Source organism: Leopardus geoffroyi, chromosome C3 (assembly GCF_018350155.1).
Source record: "Leopardus geoffroyi isolate Oge1 chromosome C3, O.geoffroyi_Oge1_pat1.0, whole genome shotgun sequence".
Taxonomy (NCBI): Eukaryota; Metazoa; Chordata; class Mammalia; order Carnivora; family Felidae; genus Leopardus; species Leopardus geoffroyi.
The window spans coordinates 129,381,869-129,406,035 of record NC_059338.1 but is presented as its reverse complement, the minus strand read 5'-3'; the positions used below and the strand labels follow the sequence as shown (position 1 = coordinate 129,406,035).

Here is a 24,167-nt window from a genome sequence, read left to right as displayed (position 1 = left end):
TTCAGTGTGTTGAGCATCCAACTTGGGCTCAGGTCGTGATCTCACAATCGAGCCCACATCGAGCTTTCTGCTGTCAGAGCAGAGTCTGCTTCGGATCCTCTGTTTTATATGTATATATAATATTTTACATATATATTACATTATCCTGGGATTGACTAAAACAAAACATTGCCTAACAGATTTTTAAATCAAGAAATTCTTTGGAGAACTGATACACTTCTGTCAAAGAGGAACAATCTCAAATTCTTGAAAACTGTGGAGTTTCATGATAGGAATACCCCTTACCCCCCGCCCCTGCCATTTGCCTGTTACTCCTATCTTTTAGATATCACGTAGATAGCACTGCTTATGAATAGTGTTATTTTGTTGAGATACATCAATCAGCTTTTTGTCAAGGCTCAAAAAGATGTTCTCATATGTTAAAAGTCATAAATGAGGGTATTGAGCCATGAGCAAGACTTAGAAACTTCAAAACAAAATGTTTGGCGCAGGTATTCTCTATTAGTTAGCTACTCCTTATCTCCTGTTCCCTACGATTGATTAAGTTTGCATTTTCAAAAGATTCTTTACTGGCACCTTAAAAAGAAAAGGAGCAGTGGGGTCAGGGCAGGTGTGGTGGCAGGAAGAGGGAGGGTGTGGTGAGCACACTGGTCTTGAGGAAAAGATTTATCATCATTCATCTCTGCAGGTCATTTACACTTTCTGGAACTCACTAATATATATTTCATAGGGCTGTTATAATGTGGATACATTAAATATAAAAGTATTTGTCTTTTGCTGTGATAGTTTTGTGCAGCACACAACAAAACCCTAGGAGCTTTTAGAAATGTTTACTTCTAAATAAACCTGACAGGTTGACTCTGGTCTTGGCTGGCCTCAGTTGGACTAGGCTGACCTCCAAGGTTTAGGAACTAAAAAAGTAACAGCTACCTGGGCAGCTCTTCTCATGACAGAAGGCAGAAGATCCAAGAGGGTGGGTAGAAATTACCAAGCTCCAAAGGTCTTAGCTTTCACCCACATTCTATTGAGCAAACCAATATGGACAAGACTAAAGTCAATAGCAGGAGAAAGATATCCAGGCAAATAATTCAATCTCACAGCAGTTAAAATATGCTAAAAACATTAGCATATTTTAGCTACTGCGAGATTGAATTATTAATGCTTTAAGTGAATGTTAGATGAATTATAAATGCTTAAAAATGAAAGATGCTTCCTTAAAAATGTCATATTTTACACCTAAATTCTAGCAAGTACTTATCAAATTCAGTTTTGCTTATTTTTAGTTTATTATATGTTTAGATTTATTTTTCTTAATATTTAAAAAAAATTTAATGTTTACTTTCAACAGAGAGACAGAGTGTGAGCAAGGGAGGGGCAGAGAGAGACAGAGACAGAATGTGAAGCAGCCACCAGGAATTGAGCTGTCAGCACAAAGCCTGATACAGGGCTCAAACTCACAAGCCATGAGATCATGACCTGAGCTGAAGTCGGCACTTAACTGACTGAGCCACCCAGGTGCCCCTATGTGTTTAGATTTCTAAATATTTCTTTTAAATAAAAGAGTTTATATATTAAAGATACTAATGTCTAGATCACCAGTGTAATGAACCTGTCCACTCAAAAAATAGGAACTTCTCAGTTCCAAAAAAAACCATGTTCCTACTATTGAAATCGGTTTTCCTTCAATGTTTTCAGATATATATAGAGATTTTAGATTATAAATAGAGTAATTCTATATGAGGACAATCAGAACAATTTCCTGAAAGCATTAGGATTGGAGATGAAACATTGAAAGAAAGGGGCAGAAATATCCATTGCAGCAATTAAGAACAATGTTAAAACTTGGGGAAGAATTTGGGCAAGGGTCACAAAGACAGGAATATTTAGGAGGCAGTGAGATACCATGAATGGGTCCCCAAGTTAAGGGCACAGCATGAAGCAAGACAAGAACAGAAGCAAAAGTCCCTGTGTGTAAATGCAGTTACATGATACTGAGGCTATGAATGTCAGATTTATTTGTGAAAGCTGTTTATTTCAGCATGTTTTTTACTTGCCCAAGTGCTCTGTTTATTATTTATCAGGTTATTTTTCACCAAACACTTTTGTTTGTTGTAATTTCAATTGTTTTAGACCAAAGCATTTATAAAATCTGTGTTAACTCTTAGGTTTATGCTCAGGAGAATAGCCAAAGATAACATATAACAAATGAAAAGTTGCACATTTTCTTTATTTCCAATATTTCCCACTATAACTTATCTAGTTAAAATGAAATTGTCTTAATTTATCCCCATTATCTAGCAAAATAATGTGTTTAACCTTCAGATACTATATACATATATACATACATATACTTTATATGTAATTTTTAATTGTTGAGATATGTATTTGCAGAAGACACCAGAGATTTCCATTGTTTCACTTCTGTTAAATGTGAGTCTTTAAAATTACCATTGAAAGTGGACTGCAGGGTTTTTGTTAAGGATAGTGCAGAAAGTTTTCATTTTCCATATATTAGGACAAAAACCCTGTCTTTGACATTAGTTCTGCAGATGAAAAGGTGAATACTTTTCCTTTTATAATGCTCACCTTTCAACAGCCCCTTCTGGTAAACGTGAAAGACAACCTCAAACCCAGGTGCATTGTGAAGCACTTCTGCAGACCTGGAAGGAAAAGCGATTATTAAAACATGAAGCAGCAACCATTTGAATCAGTATTTTTGCATTCTTTGGGTAGAAAACTAGTAGTGCAATGGCTGGATTGTAGGGTAGTTCTACAATAGCCAAATTATGGAAACAACTCAAGTGTCCATCAACTGATGAAGGGATAAAGTTAGCATATGTATATATATGAATCATACATATTTTCATATATACATGATTCATATATATATGAATATTACTCAGCCCTTAAAAAACAAGTAAGTAAAACAAGTCAGTGAGAGAAAGACAAATGCCATACGATTTCATTCATATGCCGAATTTAAGAAACAAAACAAATGAGCAAAGGGGAAAAAAAAAGAGAGATAGGTAAGCCAAGAAACAAACTCTCGTAGCTACAGAGAACAAACTGATGGTTACCAGAGGGGAGATGGATGGGGAGATGGGTAAAATAGGTGATCGGGATTTAGGAGGGCCCTTGTTCTGACGGGTACTGGGTGTTGTATGGAAGGGTTGAGTCGCTCTCTTGTACACCTGAAACTAATATTACACTGTATGTTAACCAACTGGAATTTAAATAAAAACTTAAAAAGATGAAGCTGCAGCCTGATTTCTTAGGCCACCCTGAATGTACTTCAGAGACAGTTCTTTAATTTTAAAAGTTTCTAGCCTTACTTACTATTCTCGGTAGTCTAATGTAAAGAAATTAAAATATAGTGTTTCAGCAAGACTGGACAGTTTTATATCAATGAATAGCTCTTTTAGCTTCTCATCTCTGGCTCCTGCTGCAATTTACAATGCTGCAGATGCTTACATTACAAAGATGCCAGGTCTTCATATAAGCTGTAAAGGGACCCATGGAAATGTAAGCAAGACATCAACAGGTAAAACATACATAGTAGGACATCAGCCAAGTAGTGCATCATTCTGAAATAAAATTTTTGATAAATATTTTACCTTGTTCTCTTTCCTTTAGTAAACATCATTTTCCTATAAATGTTTAGAAATGATATACTGAAAAGAATGCATGGTTTCAAAGTGGATTGGATTCTGATTCTTCGTTTTATAAAAAAAAAAAGTTTTCCATGCTTGGTTTTCATTTTAAAATTAATCTGAATGGCCCATCTGCTTTGTAATTTATTTATGACATACACGTGTTTCAATATGTTTTCCCTCAAAAAAAAAAAAAAGCTTTAAATGAAAATCGTCTCTAGCGTAATGTGCTTTGTTTTGTGGATTCTCACTCTCCTGCCCACAGGCTTGTACATCCAGGGACACATGTGTCCTTTTCTGTGAAATACTGAATATTCCAAAAATCCAAATTCACTGACATAAATTGTAAGTAATATAAAGGTCACATACACGTGATCTCTTTTCTCTAGGAGCTCTTAGTATTGTTGGAGAGGTAAGAAAAGTACACCAACAGCTTTAATTTATACAACAGATGTTGATAAGAGTTAGAGGAAAACGAAATAACAGAGATAATGGTTGGCTGGACCAGTTAAAATCTTTGTGAAGAAGAATGGTTAGATAGTGGGTACTTAGAAAAGAATAAGTGGAGGAGACTTCAAGCAGTGAAAACAGGATCAAGAAAGGCACAGAAGTGTGTATGGAAATTATTGAACTTTTGGGTTTTTTTTTTCAGATAATGTAGGACAGCACTGATGGTAGAAGATATCTTAAAAACGAATCACTGCACTTGGTGATCGTAGATCAGTCAAATTGCAAATGGATGACAATATAGGTTGTCCAAAAATCTAATAATAAGCTTAAAATAATTCCTTTCCTAGACATCAAGAAACAGGTTAAAGAATTTTCAGGCTATGACATCGATATGGGTCTCACTCAGCATTTGTATTTTAAATAATATGATTGAAACATTATAATGACTCTAGATTTCAAGAACAATGATATCTTTCTATCTTTTCATTCTGAAATTTATACTTTTTCCAAAATAAATCTGTAATTTTATAGTGATAACTACAAGCAATGTAGACTTACAATATAAACTTTGCAATCTTAAAAATAATTATTCCCGGGGCGCCTGGGTGGCGCAGTCGGTTAAGCGTCCGACTTCAGCCAGGTCACGATCTCGCGGTCCGTGAGTTCGAGCCCCGTGTCAGGCTCTGGGCTGATGGCTCAGAGCCTGGAGCCTGTTTCCGATTCTGTGTCTCCCTCTCTCTCTTCCCCTCCCCCGTTCATGCTCTGTCTCTCTCTGTCCCAAAAATAAATAAATGTTGAAAAAAAAAATAATTATTCCCTTGAGACAGCATAACACAAAAATCCACTATAGACAGATCAAAGACCTGATTGTAAAGTGTGAAATAATAAAGGCAGAAGATAACACAGAACTTTCTTCAAGACTTTGGGATAGACAAATATTTCTCCAACAGGTCACACACATCACTTACCAAAAGAAAAGACTGATAAAATGAATTTCATTAAAATTAGCACCTTATGTTCATCAAGAGACAAGACTACAAGAGTGAAAAGGCAATGGAAAGAGATAAATAAGAAATGTTTAATATATTTTATATCTAAAAAAAACATGTGCCCAACACTTAAAAAAGATTCCTGCAAATCAATAAGAAAAAGGTGTATAATCCAGTTGATCTAATCGAATTGTACGCAAGTATACATTAGGACACAGCACTTCTACTCCTAACCATATGGCCAACAAAAAAAAATATAAATATGTGCACAAAAAGACAGGTACAGGAATGTTCTTAGCAGCATTAATTTTAACCCTAGTAAACTGGAAACAACACTTATATTCAACAACAGAGTGGGAAATAAATTGCAGTATGTTCACCAGAGAAAAAGAACAAATTGCTGCTATATTCACAATGGATGACTCTTGCATGCATACTGAATCTGAAAGAAACAAGACACAAAAGAAGCCAAATGATGGAATAATCTACTAAATGGTTCCATTTATGTAAAGATTAAAAACAGGCAAAGCTAATTTTAGATAAAATGTCAGAATATTAGTTATCTTTGGGGAGGATGTGACAGGAAAAAGGCACAAAGTAGGCTTCTAGGGATGGTTATGTTGTCTATCTGGATCTGAGTGGTTTTCACACAGGCGTATTAACTTTGTAAAGCTTATCAAGCTGCACACTTAAGATATTTGCATTTTAATGCATGTATATTACACTTCAATAATCAGGATTTAATAACAGATTACATACTTGCACTTAGAGTGGAAAGACTGTGTATGCCATTCACTAAAATTTTGTCATATATATGAAATACACATACACACACACACACACATATTTTTAAAGCTTATTCAGGGACAAAGGGCTGCTTTGAATAAGAATGGGAACTGTTTCCTATGGTAAGCTGAATTAAATACTATTCAGCAGTGAGAAGAAAATTGACTACACATTGCCAAAAATATTATAAATTGTTTGCATCATGTCTATAACCAGTTACTTGTCTTCTATTTAAAAGTTAAGCTTTTAAACTGCACAGTACTTTGATAAAATCCCATTGAGTTTATAAAAAAGCATGTATAAAGCCTCTAGTTCAGCTCTTATAATGATATTTAACTCTTGTTGAGTACTTTCTATTTATTTGTTGCTGTTTTAAGTGCTTGGATGCATTAACTCATCTTAATACACAAAGTGACAACACTTAAGATAGCTACTATAATTATTTCCTTTTAAAGAGGAAGGATCAAGGGCTCATATAGGTCAAGTAGCATAATCAAGGTCCCATGACAAGTTACACATCCTGCAACTAAGCATCCTGCAACTCCAGCATCTTAATTTAAAATCTCATTCTTTAAAACATTAAAACATTGCACTACCCTGGGGCACCTGGGTGGCTCAGTACGTTAAGCGTCCAACTTCAGTTCAGGTCATGATCTCGCGGTTCAAGTGTTCGAGACCCGCGTCGGGCTCTGTGCTGACAGCTTAGAGCCTGAAGCCTGCTTCAGATTCTGTGCCTTCCTCTCTCTCTGTCCCCTCTTGTTCTCTCTCTCTCTCTCTCTCTCTCAAAAAACAAAACAAAACAACAACAAAAAACAAAACATTGCACTACCCTGATTCCACCTCTTAAAACAAGGCAGGAATTCTATTCTTATTTTTGCCTACTGGATGATGGGTTTATCAATGTTGTCCTAACAGAATAGCCAGTGCTTTAGCTTGAGATTCACATTTGAGGGTCATGAAACCATATGGTGGATGAAATGCCCACAGATGAATATGTACACAGATGAATGTATACAGACATACCTCATTTTACTGTGCTTTATTTTATTGCACTTTACAGATAATACATTTATTACGAATTTAAATTTTGTGGCAATCCTGTCAAGCAGTGCTATTGTGCCATTTTTCCAAAGCCTTTGCTCACTTCTTGTCTCTGTGTCACATTTTGGTAACTCTCAAAACATTTCAAGCTATTTCATTGTTACTGTATTTGTTATGATGATCTGATACTAGTGATCTTTGATGTTACTACTGTAATTTTTAGGGTACTATGAACCATGCCCATATAAGACTGTGAAATTAATATATGTTGTGTGTTCTGACTGCTCCACTACCCAGCCATTGTTTGGTCTCTTACCCCCTTATTGGGCCTCCTTAGTTTGTGAGACACAACAATGTGAAAATTAGGCTAATTAATAACCTCATAATGGCTTCTAAGTGTTCAAGTGAAAGGAAGAATCACCATCCCTCACTTTAAATAAAAGACTAGAAATCATTAAGCTTATTAAGCTGTTTTTATGCCCAAAACAGAGATAGGCTGAAATCTAGGCCTCTTGTGTCAGTTAGCCAAGTTGTGAATACAAAAGAAATGTTCCTGAAGAAAATTAAACGTGCTACTCCAGTGAACACATGAATGATTTGAAAGCAAACAGCTCTCTTGCTGATATGGAGAATGTATTAATGGTCTGTATTGGGGACCAAATAAGCCACAATTCTCTGATAAGCATAAGCCTCATTTTGAGCAAGGCCTCTACTCTCTTAAATTCTGAATGCTGAGAGAGGTAAGAAAGCTTCAGAAGAAAATTTTGAAGCTAGAAGAGATTGGTTTACGCGGTTTATAGAAGAAGCCGTCTCCATAACATCAAAGTGCAAGGTGAAGCAGCAAGTGTTGATGTAGAAGCTGCAGCAAGTTATCCAGGAGATCCAACTAAGTTAATTAATGAGGATGGTGACACTAAACATCAGATTTTCAACGTAGACAAATCAGCCTTCTAGTAGAAAGATGCCTTCTAGGACTGTCATAGTAAGTGAGGAGACGTCAATGCCTGACTTCAATATGTCAAAGGACAGGGTAACCCTCTTGTCAGGGGTTAATGCAACTGATGACTTTAAGTCAGAGCCTCTGCTCATTTATCATTCTGAAAATCCTAGGGCTCTTAAGAATTACGCTAAATCTACTCTCTTGGATTGGAAGCCAATCCAGCAATGCCTGAATGGTAGCACATCTGTTTACAACATGGTTTACTGAACATCTTTAGCCCACTGTTATGACCTATTGCTCAGAAAAAAAGATTCCTTACAAAATATCACTGTTAATTGACAGGCATCTAGTCACCCAAGAACTCTGGTGGAGATGTACAATGAGATTAATGTTTTCATGTCTGCTAACACAACAGCCATTCCTCGGTCTATGGCTCAAGGAGTAATTTTGACTTTCAAATCTTATTATTTAAAAAATACATTTCATAAGGGTATAGCTGCCATAGATAATGATTCCTCTGATGGAATTGGGCAAAGTAAATTGAAAACCTTTGGAAAGTTTTCACCATTCTAGATGCCATTAGGAACATGTGTAATTCATGGGGAAAGGTCAAAATATCAACATCAATAGGAGTTTGGAAGAAGTGAATTCCAATCCTCATGGATGACTTTGAGGGATTCAAGACTTCAGTGGAGGAAGTAACTGCAGATGTGGTGGAAATAGCAAGAGAACTAGAATTAGAAGTGGGGCCTGAAGATGTGGTTGAATTGCTGCCCTCTCATGTTAACACTTGAATGGATGAGGAGTTGCATGTTATGGATGAGAAAAGGAAGTGGTTTCTTGAGATGGAATCCACTCCTGGTGACGATGCTATGCAAATTTTTTTAAGGACAATAAAGGATTTAGAATATTACACAACTTAGTTGATAAAGCAGCAGCAGAATTTGAAAGGATTGGCTCCAATTTTGCAAGAAGTTCTGTGGGTCAGATGCTATCAAATAGCGTCACATGCTACAAAGAAATCATTAGTGAAAGAGTCAATGTGGCAAATTAAGAAACTGCCACAGCCACCCAACCTTTAGCAACCAGCACCCTGATGTGTCAGCAGCCATCAACACTGAGGCAAGACCCTCTACCAGCAAAAAAGTAAAATAAAATAAAATAAATTATGCCTCACTAAAAGCTCAGATGGTGGTTATCATTTTTTAGAAATACTTTTTAATTAAGGCATATACATTGTTTCTTTAGATATAATGCTATTGCACACTTAATAGACTACACTATAGTATAAGACCTAACTTTCATATCCACTGGGAAATTTTAAAAAATCATTTGACTTGCTTTATTATGATATTTGCTTTATTGCAATGGTTTGGAAATTAAACCACAAAATCTCTGAGGTATGCCTGTTCCTACTTTTGGAAGTGCAGGGATAGAAAAACACATACAAATATATTTAAAGACAGCACCTAAGTATGCACATTAGTATAAAATGATAGCAGCATGGAGAAAGTAACATTGCCAGAGGAAAGCATCTTCTTTGTAGAATATGTCTGTTTGAATACTTTGAGCTGCAAGTAATTGAATACCCAAGTCAACATGGCCTAAACAATACATTTATTATCTCTTGCAGGCAGAAACATGGAGGCTAGGTGTTCAACGACAGGTCAATGGCAGAGAGACTCAGACACATCTGTCTTTCCATTCTGCCATGTTAGTAATTCTCTGCTCTCAGGCTTGCCTGTCTTCTTTGTCCAAGAACTGCTGCATCTTTAAATTTCACAAACTTATCAGCACCTGCAGGGGCATTTTCTCTTTCCGCATCTCTTTTTATCACAAAAGAAAACCTTGCCAGCCCTCTTCCTCATACTTAAGCAGATTTCCTCCATCCTATCAGTAGCCACTGTTGCCTGTAAATCCATGCTAAATCAATCACTCCTAGCAGGGATACATTGTGTTGATTGGCTTTGACTAATCAACATTCACCTCCTAAGGATGCCAGTTTGACAGCATGTGAAAGGGTGACCACCCCCAGTATACCGGAGGCTTGGAAAAAAGGGGTGGAAGGCTGGTTGTCGGTTAGGCAATCAACAGTGTCTGCCACAAGACAGTAGAAATCGTAAAGACAAACATGGCTTTCCAAGGAACATCCTTAGCCACAAACCAATGTGTCATTTTTACATGCACTCAGTGCTGAGATGTTCACTCTCCCTGCATGTAGATTTCTTAACAACAAATAAAAATGTGAAGTGATCATCTTTAAGTATTCAAGAATACTGTGTTTCATTTTGCTCTTCAAAATATTTGCAGCACATACATTAAATCATATATGACCAGATGTATTATCAAAATGTTAATATTTAATACAATGAATGTTTGAACCATTCTTTTACATAAAAATATGACCGGCAGCACCAAATTGGAAGCCAATTTAAATGCTGAGCCAAAGGATACAAACTTTTTTATCCTTGTCTGGTGAGTTTGGAATTAAAACCTTAAAACCAAATCTAATTTTCTTTAATGTAAGCCTTTAGGTATATGATTTGTATATTGTGTGCAAAGGTTTATAATGGAAACATTCAAATATAAATGCATTTAACTTCAAGTCCTTATCATCTTAACTCCCTTCTTCCCAATTTAAATTCACTTTAAAAATATTTTAAGTAATGGGGCTCCTGGGTAGCTCTTTTGGTTAAGAGTCTGACCCTTGATATCTGACTCAGGTCATGATCTCATGATTCATGAGATCAAGCCCAGCATTAGGCTCTGTGCTGACAGTGTGGAGTCTGCTTTGGATTCTCTGTCTCCCTCTTTCTCTACCCCTCTCCCACTGTCTCTTGTGTTTTCTCTCTCTCTCTCAAAATAAATAAATAAGCATTTAAAAAAATTTCAACTAATGCTATTACTGTTAAGATTTTTAAATTTTTATTTTTTAAAGTTTATTTATTTATTTTTTGAGACAGAGAGAGCAAGAACAGGGAGGAAGAGGGGTGGGGTGAGAGAATATCCCAAACAGGCTCCATGCTGTCAGCACAAGAGTCCCATGTGGCTTGATCCCAAGAGTCCCATGCGGCTTGATCCCACAAACCGTGAGATTACCACCTGAGACAGAATCAAGAGTTGGGCGTTTAACCTACTGACCCACCCGGGCGCCTCACTTTTAAGATTTTTTATTTGCTACTCCATATACTTTTCAATACCACATTAAAACTGTAGTTTCCAGGAGAGAAAGCCAGTTTTCTGAACCCTGAGCAGAAGAGTTATAAATAATTTTGAAAAGTATAAATCAAGCCTTTTGGGCTTAAACTGCTATGAAGTTGCAAAATTACACCTTCTATGAAAGTCATATGTGCACCAAAATCTTTCACCTTCTGTGCCCTCGATAGGTGATGCTTCCCTGTTCTTTACTGTGAGAAGAAGCAAGGTCTCATACTCAACTAGAGGCTTAAATCTCAGTTTTTAGGTTTGATAAAGTGTAATTATATGGTGGAAGGAGACAGGTAGCAGCTTGGGATGATTTGGTAGTTACTGTCAAATGTTTTACTTCTTTTGATCATATGCTATATACTGTAGCATTTAGAAGCAAAGAATTAAAATCATGGTTCACTATAGAAGGAAAGCAAAGGTAAATGAATTAAACAAATGCTTCTTAATAAAAAACCCTTCCTGTAGAAGGAGCACCACATTCAGTAGGATGAGTTTCCCTGAATTTAAAGGTAGTAATTTTAGTACTCCAGATAATAACACGGACAACAGGGAAACTGACACTCATTTCCCTATCAGTTCTAGAGCTGGGTTTTTAATTCCTGTTAGTATAGCATTGATAAATTAATTGAGGGTGCCCTTTATATGTCAACGCCAAAAATATCTACATTCCTAGAAAAGAAAAAAAAAAAAAAAAAAAAACACTGGTCACCTTTTCTTCTGGTCACTTTGGGAAATGAATGTCCCATATCTTATGGATGACGAAGTGGGACTCTCAACTGTCAGGCAAGTGACAGCTCACAACATCATTCTATGAAACCCCTTCCCCATCTGGTCATCATAAGAGTTTAATGGAGCCAAAAAGAACAACATCTCAATTCTAGAACTGGGTCCTGGAAAACAGAAGTGATCTCCTGGAGAAAATAAAAGAAAAAGCCTTTCTTTCCCCATCCCCTTCTCCCCAGTACCTCTTCTGCATCTCTAGGGTCTAAGGTGTAAACCTATCCCTGCTCCCTCTGCATGCTCTCTGGAGCGCCCCCTTCTCTGCAAGGGTAGTTAAAGCCATTTTAGCATCTCTGGAAGGAACTAGGAAGAAGGCCTCCGAAAGCAGAGGAGCTGTGAGGGGCGGGAGGAGTGGGGGCCCTCCTTGCATACGTCCCCCCGCCAGGGTCCAGACCTGTACTCCGGGCCTCTGAATCCCAAAGCACGCCCACAAAGGCCAAGCGTCCAGGCTTCGCCGGCCGGGGGGGAAACAGCGCGGCTGCTCCATGCTCCACAGCGGGCAGCGGGCCAGGCTGAGTAGAGGTGGGGGTGGGCGAGGAGGGGCGCTCACGTCACGTGCGCGCGCAGGGACCGCAATAAATGCCCGGGAGCTCGCGGGAGCGGCGGAAGCGCCCGGCGCTTGGCTCTGCGCACCGCGGCGGCAACGGGTGGGAGCGCTAGGTCGCCGCCAGCCTTCGCCTCCCAGCCCCGCTCCTGTCTCCGCCCCTTGCTCTAGCGGAGAACGCTCGGAGAAGCCCGGGCGCCCACCCCAGCTAGCTAACCGGGCGGCTCCCTTTCAGCCCCAATTTCGAGCTCTAACTTCGGAGCGCTTCGCCTGCTCCAGGTCCTGACGGAACCGCGGAGGCCCAGGCTCGAGTCCACCGCAGTCAGCGCCCTCGTCGTCCTCGGACGCGCCGCGCGGGTCCTTCCCGACCCGGCTGTGTGTGTGCAGTCGTGTGCGCAGGCTGGGGCGGCTGCGGGAGGCCGGCCGTCGTGTTGGGCTCCGCTCTCGTAGGGAACTTCACGCTGGAGAGGTAAAGGCATTTCTAAAACGCTTTGCCGAGTCGTCAGGCTCCACCCTTTCCTATCTACCTTTTTCTTCTAAACCTCCAGTTAAAAAAAAAAAAAAAAAAAAAAAAGCCCGCTTGTAGAGAATGGGCGGACACGGAATGTGGGTGGGCTACTTGGAAAGCTGCAGCGATGAGATTTGCGGGAGCTTGTTCTTGCAAGTGACTTCGTGGGCTTCACCTCCTCCTCCTGTCGCGCGCTTTCCGTTTGGGTTAAGTGAAGAATGTGCGCCTGCGGCGTGTGGGAGGAAAAGCTGAAGTTGCTGATGAACTGTTGGCTTTTTCGGGTGCAGGCCACAGGTTGGGCGCACACTTTCCAGGAAATAATGATTGAATTCTTCTTGCCCTGCGCCTGGTAAGAGGAGACTTCCTCCCAGACCATTATTTCCTATTAGTTCCGTGGGCCCTCTAGATGTGCCCGTGGATACATGTGTGGATGACATTTTGTACTTCTTTAAAACATTCACCACAATTTCAGAATGTGATGGACATTCCGAGTATCTGCGAACTAGAGATAGGACACTGGTCGAAAATAATACCTTACAACGGAGGTATTTACAGAAAACACTGTAAATAGATAATACGCTTTGCAGGCTGTATTTAACACATACATAGCCCTTTTAAGCTTTTCAATTCAGAAATTAATTTGAAGGGTTGACTCTTTTTTTGCCATTTGTTTTGTCCTCGTGCATGTTATTTTGGTAATTATAGTTGTCTATTTTGTGGAAACAATGCATTATGAAAAATCCTCTGGAGGAAAAATGGATTGGAGATAAATTATTTCAAAAAGTGCGTGGCCATTTGTTGGGATTATATAAACAAATCAAACTGGACTTTGTTACTGTTACTTTTGTTATTAGAAAATTAATATCTGCCTAGATTTTCACCTTAATCACACTGCATGTCGTTATAGCCAAAAGGAGTGGAAGAGCCTGTCTTGGAGATTTTCCCGGGGAAATCCTGAGATCATTCATTATGAAGTGTACCGCGCAGGAGTGGCTCAGAGTAACCACAGTGCTATTCATGGCTAGAGCAATTCCAGCCATGGTAGTTCCTAATGCTACTTTATTGGAGAAACTTTTGGAAAAGTACATGGATGAGGATGGTGAGTGGTGGATGGCCAAGCAAAGAGGGAAAAGGGCCATCACAGACAATGACATGCAGAGTATCTTGGACCTTCATAATAAATTACGAAGTCAGGTGTATCCAACAGCATCTAATATGCAGTATATGGTAAGGAAATTTTTCAAATGGTATGTACAAAAAAATGTTCATTAATGCTTTCACTCTTCCTGCTTAAATTACCTCATGCTATTATTGAATCTTTACCATTTGTCTTGTATGAAATTAAAATTTTTCTTTGGGAGTATATTCCTCTGCATATTCTTTTACTAGATTCCTTTTATTCTAAGAGTGCTTTGAATTTCGGAGTAGACTTAAATACCTTTAGATGCAATGTTTCTACTAAAAGCTTCACATTCTACTCATACTAGGAAGATTCCTATACTGACGATCCTGAACAGCTGATGCATTTACTTTTAAGTGAGTTAGTAGAAGAATTACTTCCTAATTCCTAACTGATGGAACTTTCTTATGAATGGTGGATCTGAAAAATCAAGGAAGAATAATCTGAAGCAGTTTTCTAGATTGTCGATAACTTTCCAAAGGGTCCATGCTTCTTACCAATATGTAAATAACATTGTGAAGGGTATATTTCTGTGGTTGCTTTATGTTATGTGTGCTTTGGCAATGACTTTTTTTCTTCTTCTGGATTTATTTATGCACTTTGCACTTTGACAAGTGAAAACAAGCCTGGACAAAGAATTAAAAAAAAATAAGTGACTTATCCTAAAAACCTCATATTAATTTTTAGAATTAAGTACCAAGTTTGGGAATCAAACTTACTTTTAAAAAGCTATTAGTATATAACTCATTAGTGTAATACTCTATGCCTGAAATATTTAGAAAACTTTTCAAATATTTATTATACTAAAATTAGGAAGGTACTAGCAAAAATTGATAATAATCATTGGTGATGGCAATGCTTATGTAGGGTGCAGTTAATTTTAAAGCGTTCTAGTTTTTCTTCTTTCTGCATTCACAATAGTGTTGAGGGGTATTTCCTATTTAGGCAGCTTTCATGATAGATAGAAGTTCTAAGTTCACATTACCCATTACAAAATATAGCATTATATTATTTTAACTTTTGCCAGAAAAAAAAAAATTTACCCTGAAGAAAGTAGGTAGCACTCAAGAGCACTCATTAGAGGTTAAGAATCAGGACCTGACAATCAGGTGGTCTGGGTTTAAAGTCTGGCACTTATAGTCACTAGCTGTGTGACTTAGGGCAACTTAATTTCTCTCTACTTCAGTTTTCTCATGTCCAGCATGCGTACTCACCTCAGAGGGTTGTAAGGATTGACAAGATAACCTATGTAAAGTTTAGCTCATTATCAGGCATATTGCAAGATCTCAGTAAGTGTTAGTATGACATATAGCTAATGTTATGTCTCCCCATACTATTGCAGTAAAGTTCCTAAGAAAAGTCATTAGCTCTTTGCAAAAAATCTGTGTAGGATATGACATGGTAATGTCTCACATGTCTGCTTTTTGTGTATTTTAAACTGTTTGTCCAAAGTAAAAAATTCTAGGACTTCTTCATTTGTGAGCTTTCAAACAGAAAGAGCCAATTATGGAGCCTTTCCAAGGAGGCCGCCATATGCTTATTCCATGTGCATAGGTATTCCATTGCTTTGTATTTGAAATAAGGAAGAACTTGGGAGTTCAAACCCCCAAAAAGAAACCTGAAAATATTTGTGTGTGTTTTAAGTTATATGGAAATAATGAAAGAACAGTTCTGTAATTCGTTTTCATGTCGGACTTCCAAAAAAAATAACTACCTATTGTATGATGTCTAGTCTGGGCTGTTTCTGTGAGTTTCTTTTTAGTTTCGCTGGTTTCATTCTATCCTTGAAATGCAGATGTAGAAACCAGCCAGGGTTTATGTTGTGTTGCCCTTAGATACTGTTAGCACTGGAACTGTGTCTTGGCCATTAACGGGCTGCAGAGGACTTCATTGTCCAACTGTAATACTGGAAAACATTTTCTAGAATACACATTTAAGGGAAGTTTAAAAGAACAATACTACTTTATTTGAAATGTTGTTGACTTATGTAGTACATTGCAGTGTAAGTACACATTTGATCAACTTTGTAAGAATATAATTTCTTCAAATACTTTTTTAAAGTGTATTTATTCTGAGAAAGCAAAATTGAAGTTTGGCTTAAAGATCTGCTTCCTGTAAAATCTGCAGTACCCTCTAGGTGCCACTGCTTTGTCTATTTGTATGCCATATGTCATATCACATTAAAAATGTGAATAGCCGGTTACCTTACTTATACTTGGTGCCTATTTTAGCCTACTCTTTGTCCTTGAACCTATGGCAGTCAAGCCACATCCACCTTTATTAACATCCCATCCCTACCTTGTTCTTATCCTCATTTACCTAATAGGTTTAAAAATGGACTCTGGAAAGCCACATCTGCCCTTGAAGAGCTTATAGACTGATTGAAGAGAAGAGTAGACACATTTGAAAATGTTAAATAAACAAGGACACAAAATTCAATGCTCTAGTGTGTGAATAATGTCAAGAGAGTACAGAATAATGGAATATTCCTAATGGTGGGAGTTAATCAGTGGGGAAGATGGGTTTTATGGTGTTCCTGGAAGGTGGTCAGGACCCTGGATTGTGGCAAAGGGGGGAGGGCATATCTCACCTAGAGGAAGAGAAACAGACAAATGCTAGATCCAGGGAAATTTCTGGAAGAAGAGCAGGTGGAAGAAAGCACAGAACTGTGGCAGAATCAGTAAGGGCAGAGATGAATTATTGATTATAGAAACCAGTGATGCTTGGAAAGCCTCCATAATTGGCTATTTGAAAGCTCATATATAAGAAGTCATACAATTTTTTACTTTAGACACTTTACAGAGAGATATTACCCACATTTAATTTAGGGTATATTGAAAAACTAGAGCTTTTAGGTAATCAAATTAAACTGTTGCTGAAGAGACAATGGATTTTAAAGGGAAAAATAGTAGCCGTGCACCTAGATAGCAACAAGTTCACATTTGCCTCTGCTCCTCGCTGGTATGTGAGCTCTGACAGTCAGCAACCACTCTGGGCATTGCTTTTCTCAGTAGTGGAATTGATGTAAAGAGGAGCCTGGGTGGCTCAGTCAGTTGAGCATCTGACTTTGGCTCAGGTCATGATCTCATGGTTTGTGGGTTCAGGCCCCACCTTGGGTTCTGTGCTGACAGCTCAGAGCCTGGAGCCTGTTTTAGATTCTGTGTCTCTCTCTGCCCCTCCCCCCCCTCTTTCTCTTAAAAATAAATAAACATAAAAAAATTTCTTAAAATTGATGTAAAGAATAAAAACACAAGCTGTAATGAGATAAGACATTTGATACTGTTGTGCATACTCTTTTCAAGCCTTTCCTTTCCATGGGTTTTAACCTCATCATTTGGTTCTTTTACGTTTCTGGTTATATTATCAACATGTTCTTGTTTCCTGCTGGTCTCATAAGACTTTGTTTCTCAGGTTTTTCCTTTTGGCTGTCTCTCTTCCTGCTGGACATTATACTACTTTGGCTTAAAAACTTTTTTTTAAGTTTATTTATTATTTTTTTTTTAGAGAGGGAGAGTGCACAGGTGAGCAGGGGAGAGGTAGAGAGAGAGGGAGAGAGAGAATCCCAAGAAGGCTCAGCACTGTCATTCTAGAGCCTGATGCAGGACTCACGAACTGGGAGACCATGACCTGAGCTGAAATCAAGACTCACAGACTTAACCACTTACCTGACTGAGCCACCCAGGCACCCCCTTACTCCTTTGACTTTAAATACCGTGCATATATTGATGGTGTTTAGTCCATAGCATAGTGTATATCTCTATCTAACCATCATCTCTTTGAGCTTCATTTACATATTTCCTTCTGCCTTCTGAGTCATCTCCGTGTGGTGTTACTCCACAGCTACTTCAAGCTTCAGATGTCTGAAAAGAAAATGAACTGCCTTACCTTTTTTCCTCCACCTTTGCCTGTGATCCTACTTCCTTTCCTGGATTCTTTTAGTGGAACTCATTAACACCTGCTTAGTCCTCTGTCAACAAAAGAAAATACTCCACAAAATAGAAGATTAAGCCCATTCCCAACTCTTGCCATGCTCCCATTTTTTCTCCCCACTTTAACATAACATATACATGCAAACATGAATACACAATTACTTGCCAAATTCTGTAGATTCTGTCTCAGAAATGTCTTTTGAATTCATCTCTTCCGTTTCATGCTAACCTTTGCTCATTATCTCACCTTTAGATTGGTACCACACCTTCTCACCCAACAGACTCTACCAGTCTGTTCCTACTTTATTTTGACTTTAGTCCACCTTCCTCACTGTCACTAAATCTTTTTATTCCAACAAATCTGTGGTGGTTACTTAGCTGCACAAAACTTCTGTTAACTTCTGTTAACTTCTGGACGCTCACAAGTTCAAGTTCACCTTGATAAATGTATAAAATGAGGCACATCCTGTCAATTCTGACCCATGGCCCTCAAATCCCTTGTATATATCTGAATCTGTGTTCTCATTGAACTATTCACTGTTCTTAAAGGTGGTTGTGCTTCCTCATGTTTCTGTGCCTCTTTACTCATTGATTTCTTCTGAGCCCAGAATGTCTGTGCATCCTATCTCCTCATGACAATCTCTTACTCAAGACTAAGTTCAAATGTTGTCCTTCTGCAAAGCTTTCTCTTGTACACCTATTCCTCTGCCCTACTCCTTCTGTGCTCCTAAAATATTTTATTCAAACCTGTTTGTAGTATTAAAATTTTTTTGCAGTTACTATTCACATGTATGATTTCTAAGACTAAAATCCTTGAAGGTAAGCATCAGTCCTTATTTATGTTTATGGCCCTGTGCCTGATGCACAGAAGTACTCAGTAAATATTTGCTGATTGAATATTGTTGGTTGTTCAATAAATGTGTGTTGAATAACAGGATGGATAGAAGAATACGTAAGATTATATATAAGTATGAAATATGAGGACAGGCAAGAAAGAGGAATTAAAATAATAAAAGTTCTGAGAGGAAGGATATCAACAACACTGGAGATAGTGACATAGAAAATGGAAATACTAGAGATGAAGGATTAAATGTTTCAAATAATTCAATATTTAAAATACTTACGGTATACTAACGACTATCTGTAATATAGAGCTACTGAGATAGTAATAAATATATTCAAATGTTCTGAAATTCAAGTAAATGGGTATTTACCTCTTGCTATAAATTTTTAATATGAGCCTCTGAAACATTATAGAGTGACTGAAATCCCAAATAGTTCACTGTGATGCAAAGTGTACCTAACTCTAGAATGTACTTTAGCAACCAAGAAATTTTACCTAAAAAAGGACACATGGGCCAATGATATAAGCTGTTCTCTCACTAAGATAAGTATTTCCACATCTTTTAGGGAACTGTTGAAAGACATTCTGCTGGGAGGGTTGATGGCTGTGCCTGTTTGCTGTCACCTCACATATGGGCGAAACTGTGGGTATACCTTGGCATTGCACTTTTCCAAATGTAGAACAAAATGCATCTGGATACCTCTCCTTCTGGTAGGCAACCAGAGGTTCGCTGAGCCAAACAACCAGCAGTCCTTTTGGCCCGTGGTGCATGTTGCAATGACTTGGTTCCAGCTTGTCACTTAGAGTCTTTCTAAGGCCATGTTTAACATGGGAAGTCAAGTTTTGTTGTTACTGTTCTTGTTTTTTCCTATATTTCAGTATAGCACATGATCCCAGAAACTAGACATGAGTCAACCTAGTTTGCCATATTTTTAATATAGGACAGAATGTACAGAGATCAGCTTTTTTTTTTTTTGTTTTGTTTTAAATAGTCTGGGTTCTGCCCTATTTCTGTCTGTAGCCTGAATCCATGCCTGAAATAGTGATCTTTGTCTTGTGAGTTGCTGTTTACTCTCATAAATCCATATTTTCTTACATTATTTTTCACCTGCTACATATACTCAGAATAAATGCAGATAATGAAATGATGGCTTCATAAGTCATTTGGCCAAAAGCCCATGTTTACACATTTTTTATCTTGCTGAAAGTGGGAGGAATTCACATCAATTAAGATTTTGTTACAACTCTTGATTCCCCAAATGGTAATTTTTCTCTCTGTATATTGATACTTGCTTGGTAATTTTCAAAAAGTAAATGTTTTCATCTTTTATTGACATACAGTATAATCTACATTCACTTAAAAGTGCATGAAATATCTTTCTTAGTTCAAAGAATGTTATAATTATTTAAAGTTAAGATGTTTTATTCTGTATTTAAAATAGATTATTTGGGGCGCCTGGGTGGCGCAGTCGGTTAAGCGTCCGACTTCAGCCAGGTCACGATCTCGCGGTCCGTGAGTTCGAGCCCCGCGTCGGGCTCTGGGCTGATAGCTCAGAGCCTGGAGCCTGTTTCCGATTCTGTGTCTCCCTCTCTCTCTGACCCTCCCCCGTTCATGCTCTGTCTCTCTCTGTCCCAAAAATAAATAAATGTTGAAAAAAAAATTTAAAAAAAAAAAAAAAAAAAATAAAATAAAATAGATTATTTAATTTTCCTAAAGTGTTTTTACTTTATCTTAATAATATTGTTTAGATAGAATAAAGTTATGTTTTATTTTCAGTATCTTACTCTATGGAAGTTAAAAATTTACAAAACCTTAATTTGAATAGATAGTTGTTGTTTTTTAAAGATATTAGCACTTGAAATTAATGTATTTTTCTTTTCAGAAGTTGCATTGTAAATGGCAATACCCATAGGAAGAAAGTGACATCACAGCCCAGTTTTATAGAATTTAGTAATTACCTTGGAGTTCTAGGAGATTAAAGATACCTCCTAAATGTAAGCAGCAAGTCAAGGGTCTTAGAAAGGAAAGAGAAGATAAGTAGTTTCAGTAGGAGAATGGAACACTCAAAGCCAGAAAAAGCCATATTTTGAAATTGTTGTTGTTATTTATTCCTTCAATCAGCAGGTATTGGAGGTTACAATTATGGCAGGCACCATCTAGGGCCCAGCGGTAACCACAACAAATATTCTTCCTTGCCTAGAATAGGTATGAAGACCCTGAATCTCCAAATTCAACAAAGGGCCCACGTGGTTGACACAGAGTGAAGGGCCGGAGGTGGGGATGTGGGGGTGGGGGGGATGTAATGTAGGAAATGAGATCAGGACAGATAAAAATCATTTTAAAAACTCACTTTCAGTCTGAGTGGTAAGAAGCCATTTGAACTGTTTGAACAGAGGAATGGTATGATCTTCTACTTATCCAGAATCCTCTGGCTTTGTTGAGAACAGAAGTTAGATGGTGGGAGGTGGGGCAAAAGTGTGAGCAGGGAGATGAAGCTATTGGAATAATCCATCTAACACTAGGAATAGGTTGGTAGCCATGAAGGTGGTGAGAGGTGACAAGAGTGTGAACACACACTAAAACCCCTGTGTAATCATAACATCAGTCTGGAAATTTTCAAGGAAGCCTTGTTGCAAGACTAATGAAATTGCCTTGGTGAGTCAGGCAGCAGCAGGCTGGGATTTTCAGCATCAGGTGCAATTTTGAAATCCACTCAATCCCTGGCTATGGTTTTTGAAAACTGGTGGCAGTTTCCATTCTGGTTTGAAGATCAATGGGGGAGATTCTATATTGTTCAACTGATAGTGGTTTCCACAATGGTTTTAGAGATCTCAGAAATGACTCAGTTACTGGATACACATTTTGCCAACCATATTCCAATAGATCAGAGGAGGTGGAACCAACCTCTGCCTCCCTGCTTTACAGGGTAAGAATGCCTGCTGTTTTCCCATGTGTTTTGCTCTCCTGTCCTACTTGCCTAAAAGCCAGTCTACCTCTCACTCCCTCCATAAACGACAGAGGATGAGAATTTTAGCATGAGAAGCAGAACAGGACAGAGGTCCAGTTCCTGTCCAGTAGTCACCAGTTTCCCTATCATGGGGTATGTCATTCGGATTTTATTTCATTTTGGAGTTAACAGATTTTGGATGTGGTGTATAGCTGTACAGATTTTGCCCGATGAACTAGAAATATTGGAGTTACTGTATTTTTAAGATAAGGAAGAATGTACACAGATCAGGTCTTTTTGTAAAAAAATTTTTTTTGTAATGTTTATATTTGACAGAGAGTGCTAGCAGGGGAGGGGCAGAGAGAGAGGGAGACACAGAATCCGAAGCAGGCTCCAGGCTCTGAGCTGTCAGCACAGAGCTCGATGTGGGGCTCAAATTCACGAATCGTGACATTGTGACCTGAGCCTAAGTAAGATGCTTAACCGACCCAGCCACCCTGGTGCCCCGACAGATCAGCTTTTGGTAGAGAAAGCTGGAGCTCAATTTTGAACATATTAAACTTAAGATTTAGCTTAAATATCCAAGTGAATTTGTCAAGAATGCAATTAGACACATGTGGTGTGGGCTAATCTGGAACATGAAGTTAACACTTGTCAGCATTTAGATGGTATTTAAAGCCGTGAAAAGAAATGAGATCATCAAGGAAGTTAGTATAGGTAGAGATGTTTGAGATTTGAGCCCTTGAGACACTTTACAGTGTAGAGGTAGAAAGGTGAGGAGAAACAGCAAAGGGAATTGGAAATTAGGAATAAACAATAACAACAACAACAACAACAACAAAACAGGGAGCATGATGTCCTGGAAGCCAGAAATGCTGATCAGCTCTATTAGATACCACTTATAAAGATAAGTAAAATGAGGACTCTTGAGTTTAACAACATGGACACCACACTGAAGGTGTGATAAAATAGTCTAGGTGAAGTCCCAGTGGTCCAAGGGTAGTTGGGCAGAATAGGATGAAAAAATGAACATGCTTTTTCATTCACTTATTTGTCAAACATGTATGTTCCATGTTCTATGGGCCAGGTAGTATCTGTAGTCTTAACCATTTTCTAACCCAAATTTTTCAACTTAGTTTTAGAAGATGAAATTCAATTAGGGAACATATCCCAAATTTATAATGATGGTCAATAGGAAAATGCAGTTTCTTTGCATAATTATTTTTTTGCAATTACTGTTACTGAATGCCTTCATTAAAAACAAAATAATTATCTAATAATTTATAAACACAAGCGAGTGACATTTAGTTCAAGAACATTCTTTGCTATTGTTCAGCTGTGTTCTCTCACACACAGTACTTTTAAGAACTTATACAACCAAATAATTATACATGATTTAAAATTTAAATTCTCATATTTTAATGATTTTTACTAATTCAATTAAAGCCAAATATTTACTAAACTGACATACATATGTCTTATATATTACTGTGTGTAATATATACATATATATAGTGTCTAGTTCATTGGACGAAAATGTACAAATTCAAGTGGTAATGAATTGTCTGGTGAAGGCATTATAATAAGTATGTTTAAGTAACTCTTTCCTTACCCTCTCTCTCTGTCCCTCCCCCATTCATGCGCGCGCTCTCTCTCTCTCTCTCTCAAAAACATAAAAAAAATTAAGGAACCCTTTCCTTATTTTCCTATATGTGTTGCCTTCAAAATTTTAAGAAGTTACAGAAAAGCTGTTATAATTGATTAAACCAATTTGTTATTGATAAATTTGTGTTTGAGAAAGCATTTAATTCAACAAATACTGATTGAACATTTTTATGCCTGGCACTGTTCTTATGCTGGAGAATATATCAGTGTATAAAATGTTCAACAAATTAATGAAAATAAGGAGAATGAGACAGTAGGGAATGATAGAAGTGGAGCTGATCCCACTTATCGGGTGGTTGGGGCAGACTTCTCTGAGTTGGTGGCTTTAGAGCTGAGAGCTAAGTTACAAGAAGTAGTCAGCTAAACAAAAATACAGAGATCTGGGCAAAAGGAATGCCAGACACAAAGTCTCTAAGTCAGAAATGAAGTGGGGGTCACAAAGAAGGCTAGTGTGACTGAATTTTATTTAGTGATGAGGAAAGTGTTAGAAAATGAAGTAGACTTATAAGCACGGGCCAGAAGTCCTTTTGGGTTATAGGTGAGGAGAAACTTGGATTTTATTCTGAGTGAAATCCACTGGAAAATTTCTTGCAAGGGATTGACCTGGTCAGTTTCCAGTTTCAAAAATTATTCTGACTTCATTATGGAGAGTAGTCTGCAGGAGAGCTAAGGTTGAAAGCAGAGAGACGGAAAGCCATTGCTATAT

At 37.9% G+C, this 24,167-nt stretch overlaps 2 protein-coding genes across 2 annotated transcripts in view; one reads left to right on the top strand and one right to left on the bottom strand.

Moving 5' to 3' along the window:
* Positions 1-2,581: 2,581 nt before the first annotated feature.
* Positions 2,582-12,866, bottom strand: LOC123586640. The gene is made up of 3 exons (XM_045455841.1): positions 12,675-12,866; positions 12,238-12,615; positions 2,582-2,660 (listed from the first exon to the last, which is right to left on the bottom strand). The coding sequence occupies exons 1-3, from the start codon at positions 12,864-12,866 to the stop codon at positions 2,625-2,627; spliced, it is 606 nt and encodes a 201-aa protein (XP_045311797.1). The 3' UTR covers positions 2,582-2,624.
* Positions 12,477-24,167, top strand: part of CRISPLD1 (cysteine rich secretory protein LCCL domain containing 1) — a 48,417-nt gene continuing 36,726 nt past the window's right edge. The window contains exons 1-2 of the mRNA XM_045454842.1: positions 12,477-12,856; positions 13,803-14,122. Of these exons, the coding sequence (XP_045310798.1) occupies positions 13,865-14,122 (258 nt within the window). The 5' untranslated portion in view covers positions 12,477-12,856; positions 13,803-13,864. The remainder of the gene's footprint in view (positions 12,857-13,802; positions 14,123-24,167) is intronic.